The sequence below is a fragment of the Morone saxatilis genome, unplaced genomic scaffold, assembly GCF_004916995.1.
Source record: "Morone saxatilis isolate NCDOM2014 unplaced genomic scaffold, NCSU_SB_2.0 Contig15, whole genome shotgun sequence".
Classification (NCBI taxonomy): domain Eukaryota; kingdom Metazoa; phylum Chordata; class Actinopteri; family Moronidae; genus Morone; species Morone saxatilis.
Window position 1 is genome coordinate 15,776,144 of NW_023339707.1, and position 5,750 is coordinate 15,781,893.

General features: G+C 46.1%; 1 protein-coding gene across 1 annotated transcript; it reads left to right on the top strand.

Moving 5' to 3' along the window:
• The first annotated feature begins 1,015 nt into the window (after positions 1 to 1,015).
• On the top strand, positions 1,016 to 5,744 carry spata2 (spermatogenesis associated 2). Its single transcript, XM_035657247.1, has 3 exons — positions 1,016 to 1,093; positions 2,081 to 2,907; positions 3,907 to 5,744. Exons 2-3 carry the CDS (start codon positions 2,563 to 2,565, stop codon positions 5,260 to 5,262), a joined length of 1,701 nt encoding a protein of 566 aa, XP_035513140.1. The 5' UTR covers positions 1,016 to 1,093; positions 2,081 to 2,562; the 3' UTR covers positions 5,263 to 5,744.
• Positions 5,745 to 5,750: the final 6 nt, after the last annotated feature.

Consider the following 5,750-nt stretch of genomic DNA (forward strand, 5'->3'; position numbering starts at 1 on the left):
GAGTGAGAAACGTCCTCTCGATTAGCTTATATGTCTGGTGCATGTGAAGTAACTGACAATAAAGCTGGCTTTGACTTTGAAATGCACCTGACATTGTTTGTTGCCTTATTTTCTCGATGAATTGCCTATGAGTGCCCATTTCTCTGAGGTTGCTATCTTGTCTGTTCTCTCCAATACATCCACAAAATGGTACACAGCAGAGAAAAGCAGCAAATCCTCACATTGGAAAAGCAGGAACTGGAGAATGTTTGACAAATATTGCTTAAATGTAAATAATGACCTACACTTGATCATTTCCCAGAATAATGGCCATTAGCACGAGTTATATGAAACGATTGATTATTGAAAATATCGTGTGAGCTTGGATGCACATTATGTTTATTGCCTACGAGGAATGTGTCCTGGTGCAACCGCTGCATAAAATATACAAATACACAAACACGGAAAGGAAAGTAAACATAATTTCAGAATCCAATAAGTCAAGCCTTTACTTATCACAAAAATAGTTTCCTAAATATGACACGGTTACTTGCTCGTTAGTGTTTCATTAGCATATTAACGTATAATCTTTAATTATAATATTAGCGCTGAGAGAATTAGCACACATACAGAAGTTGTAGTGTTACAAACAACCCCAGTGTGTTGCAGTAACACACACACACTCACACACACTCACACACACACACACACTCACACACTCACACACTCACACACACACACTCACACACACTCTCACACACACACACACTCACACACAGACACACACACACACACAGTCACACACACACAGACACACACAGACACACACAGAGACACACACACACAGAGACACACACACACACACCACACACACAGACACAGACACATACCACGCACACTCACACATACATCCACTCGTGACTAGCACACACGTCACAACACTCACACACTCACACACACACTGTGAGCAGTGTTTCACCTCATCCCTCCTCTCAAACAGCACGTGGGCTCCCGACGCTGACGAGCTGTCAGAACTAAGCGCATGCGCGTTGGGATGATGGGAATTTCCAACAGCTGAGGAGGCGTAGCTAGCCGCTGCTAGCACTTGTTAAAGGTAAGATGTGCGGTCGGTGGTGTTTCTGGGTTAGAAAACGATGCGAGCTCGTAGCTGAAGCAGGTTTACACTTGGTTCCGTTAGGGTCTCGCCACAACGAGGATAAACGTTTAGATAATTGACTCTAAAATCGCCAAAGATGTCTGTGTAAAGATGGACCGCCCTGCTAGCTAAAGCTAACGTTAGCTAGCCAGATGCGCTGAAATGGGCGTTCACTGCTATAGCTTATACTGTGTGTGTGTGTGTGAGAGATTCATGAAGAATTGACATAGAAGCTGTCCTCACTCCGTCTCTCCTTTTATCAACTCTGGTCGTGACCGACTGACTCCGTTGCTGTTGATGCGCAATAGTAATGCATGGTGATGTTGTTAGCTAAGGCACGTTTCTCGCTAGCTCGGTGAACGGGTGCTCGCTGGGGTTGATGTGTGAGTGTGAGTGTGTGTGAGTGTGTGAGGGAACGAGCAGCCGAGCAGCTTGCCTGAGAACTAGGAGCAGAAACCTTCAGGGTTTACGTGTGTCCGGATATCTGTAGGTCTAATATCGCGTCCTTAATTTGAGCTAACTAAAGCTGAGTGCAAGCTACCACGGTGTACACGCCAGCTCGCTCGTTCACTGGCGCAAACACAAGTCAAGAGGAGTATCTCTGTCAACAGTTAAACCTGGTTATGTACAATGTTATCTCCCCCCCTCCCCCCGGTCTATTTCTGCATTACGTACTTCATGTTAATAATCCACCGTTATCTGTAAATATAAACTAGGGATGCATCCTCACTCAGAACTCAGACATTTCTCTCTTTCACACTCTTTCCTATCTGAATCATTTCATTTACAAACTCTTACTGGTGATCAGTACAAATGCATTTTCTTTTGGCTTGAATTGAGACCGACTCAGCCAGTAAAAGAAATGTGGCCCGAGTTTACTTCTCGATCTGTCTCTGTCATAATGAAGATATTTCCATTGTCTAAACCTCTCTGGTGTCATTACAGCTTGGAGGGAGCTCAGAAGAATCACACCATCAGGATGTGTCTGCGAGATGAGTGACCTTGAACTCTGCACATGCCGAAACCAAGGATACAACTCTGCACCAACAGTGTGAAGAAAAAGCTCCTCCTGACCTCAACTCGCACCACACGGGCCTGTTTGTCTGGAAACAAGAACAGGCTCTGAGCCAGTACCAGAGATGCCTGTAAGAAAGCATCCCTACAGGCTGCAGCCTAGCTACGCCAACTGAAAGCACCAGACAACTGCATCTCTTGTTTAAAGGATGTGCTGCTGATTGGACACAAAGTCTCATTCCTCTTCCGCCTCTCCAAAACGCTATTAACGTTGAGTGTGTGCCAGCGCGTACGGTGAATAATGGTGACCAAAAATGGTGCTTGAATGTGGCATCCTGGTGCAGGGTATGCTAAAAGGGGCGAGGCTCTCTCAGAAAAGTATGTAACAGCTGACTGATAGTCCGCTGTAGATAATGGATGCCAAGTTAAAAGAGGACCTGTTTCGGAGGTATGTGACGGCACTGGAGAGGCGTCTGGAGGAGGAATACACATGGATTGGAACTGCACCGGAGGGGGACAAAGGGAGGCACAAGGACAGCGAGGCTCTGCTCTCCACAGCCACAGCTCTGCTAGGGGCCTACCAGCCAGACCCAGGACAGCGTTTCCGGATGGTGCGTTTCTATGAGGTGGTGGAGAATTCTCTCCGCTGTCAGAGAGGGGGCAACCTCAAGAGCCTGGAGAGAGCCTTCCACACGCTGGAAACCATCTGCACCAACCTCCTGCTTTTCCCCTGGAAGAAGGAGTTCAGATGTATAAAGGTGAATTTAGTCTCTTCTAAGGGTTGTCAGGTTATTCTTACTTAAAGCAGCGTTCAAAGCTGACTTAAAGCGGATATTTAGTTATTAAAATGTTGGTTATAGCCATATAAGCCCTCAACCTCCAATATTACTTTCCGCAGTAAGTGTGCATTCAGCATATACATGTTCCAGCCTCTCTATAAGCAGTTAAAAATGATGTCGTAATCAAAATACAGCAACATGCTAAAAAAAAATTTTGTTTATCTAATAACATTTTTAGAAGTTTGTGGTGCTACTTTTAGATTTGAATAAAAAGAGGAACATATGCACAGTCAGAAAGATATGCACAGTTTATTCCGTTGTGAATTCTCACATGGTCCATCAGCTCTTTTCCTTACAGATAGTATATACATTCATATCTTTTACAACCTCCAGGTGGAAACAATGTTTTTTTTTTCCACATCTTAGTGCTCGTGGTAACTGTGCCAGCGGTCACAAAGATTGCAGTGGTCTGACTGATACAGAGACAGTACAGAATCTCCACAGGTTTAATGAGCATGATGTTTAGGCTACAAATGACCTTTTTATTTAAATATAATGTCAGGTCTTTGTCTCCATAGTTTATCAGGCGCCTAACAAGGCTATCCAACATTAGTAACTGACTAAACAATAACATATACATCCTATAATATAGTTAACATAGACTAAACAAATACTCCTTATTATTAATGTCTAATTTAGAATTTAGTTTGTTAGTTTCTTGTGTAACTTTAACATGTGTTGTATGCGGTCGTGCTGCTGTTGTATGTAAACAAAAGGGTAGCCCTCCTACCAAAATTTGAAACACAGGATTTGAACCTGCCATCCCTGCTAAATTGTTTGTCCTGTTGTTAAATACTATCCGTGATGTCAGTAAACACAGTAGCAGAACAAACCTTTACTTTGAATGATATAATATCAGAGGAATCTTTTAATCTAAATGTATGTATAATAATGCTGATTCACCTCTTTCTCTTTCAGACCTTCACTGGTCCATACGTGTACCATCTGCAGTCCGCCATCTCTGATGCTGAACTCCGATCTCTAATGCGCATCATCGGCTACACCTGTGACCATGATTCGCAGTTCCATTTGCAGGAGCACCCAGGAGGCACAAATCATCTCCGCCAGTTGGCGTTTGAGCTCTTCCTGGCCCAGGCAGAGTGTCGTCTTCTGGGAGAGGTAGTGGCTCTGGCCCGTGGTTCAGCCTCAGAGCTGGAGGCCCTGGAGCTCCGCAGAGGGTGCAGAGATGATGCAGCTGGCTGTGCCGAGGCGCTGCGCAGACGCGACAGCCTCGGGGCAGATATGGCTCGGCTGTCTGTGCGGCCGCTGGATATAGAGAGGCCTCATGCCCACCACCTGAGGCGGGGTAGCCGACCGTCTAAGTCTGTGGATGTTACAGATGGGGCTGGTCACTGGCACGCAGCAGTTAGCAAGCCTGTCTTGAAGGCCTCATTGAGTCTGAGGAAGGAGCCTCTGTTTGTGGATGCAGAGGAGGATATGAAGGATGAGATCATCAGGCCCAGCACCTCAGCATCTCTCTTCTCTGTGGCAGCTCCACCTTCTTATAGCCCTATTGCGGATTTCTTCCCAATTCAGTCGCCTCCCCCGGCTGATGCTTACACATCCTACCACTTGTCCTCTTTGGATGAGATTGACTTGTACACAGAGAGGGGTGGCGCCGGGACGGGAGGAAGGCAGACCCCTTCTCGACCTCCATCCAGAGAGCCTCGGGAGTCAAGGGATGGGTGGCTGCTCAAAGGTCATGGTAGTGTGAAGTGTCAGGGCTGTGGGCTCGGCTGCTCCTCTATGGCCTCCTGCCAGAGGTGTGACATGATCCTCTGTTCTGCCTGTCATGATGTGGACCCCTCCCCTTGCTGCGGCCTCCAGGACTACCACCCCAAATCACCACGACCCCTCGATGGATACATTCCTGTCAAGGAAAAGCTCTCTGTCTACTCTAATACTCACTCCCACTCCCATCTCCATCCGCACCCCCTCACACTGACCCACTCACACTCTCACCCCCACCCTCACCCCCAGATGGTGGAGAAACCCCTCATGTCCACTAAGCTGTTTCCAAGCAAGTCTGTTGCCTTGACAACACCAAAGGGAGGCAGCAGCGAGCGATTAAGCATGGGGGGATCGCGATGCGGGTTTTGCAACAAGCCAGGTGCATCTCACACCTGTGTGAACTGCTCTAAGGTGTCATGTGACTCGTGCATGGGCTTGTATGCAAAGGATATATGCACACGAAAGAATCCCCAGCACAGCTTTGTGCCCAACCATCAGCTCAACTTCAAATCCGGCACCATATCTCACCTGGTGTACCGATGAATCAGGCAGACAGAATATTTGTTTCTCCTTCTAGTTCCCTCCCTTAACCCGCTGTGTAGTCTTGCACTATTGCTTTAGCTCTGTTCCCGTTTAAACAACTCAGTCACTATCTTCCCCTTTATCTGATGGTCTTATCGCTCTCTCTAACCCTCTTTTGAACTTTGTACATTTTCTCTTACTGTCAGTAGGGCCCTGGAATGCACATTGCCACAGAGAGCCATATCGTCTGCCCATCTCTCTGCCTTGTACAAGTTCAGGCCTTTTATCTATTTCTTCTTCCTTTTACCTTGCTACCTGCTCTTGAATAGTCATGTGATGTTGTAGCGCTTCCCAAATTCCTCAAATTTTGTCCTCTTCAAAAGGGAAACTGGAGAAAAGAGTTTAATTCCTTCTCATTTTGAATGAATTCTGTCCAAATGAACATATATACTTTGCCTAACTTCTCAGCTAAAAATTCCTATAATATATAAAATATATATATACAGTAT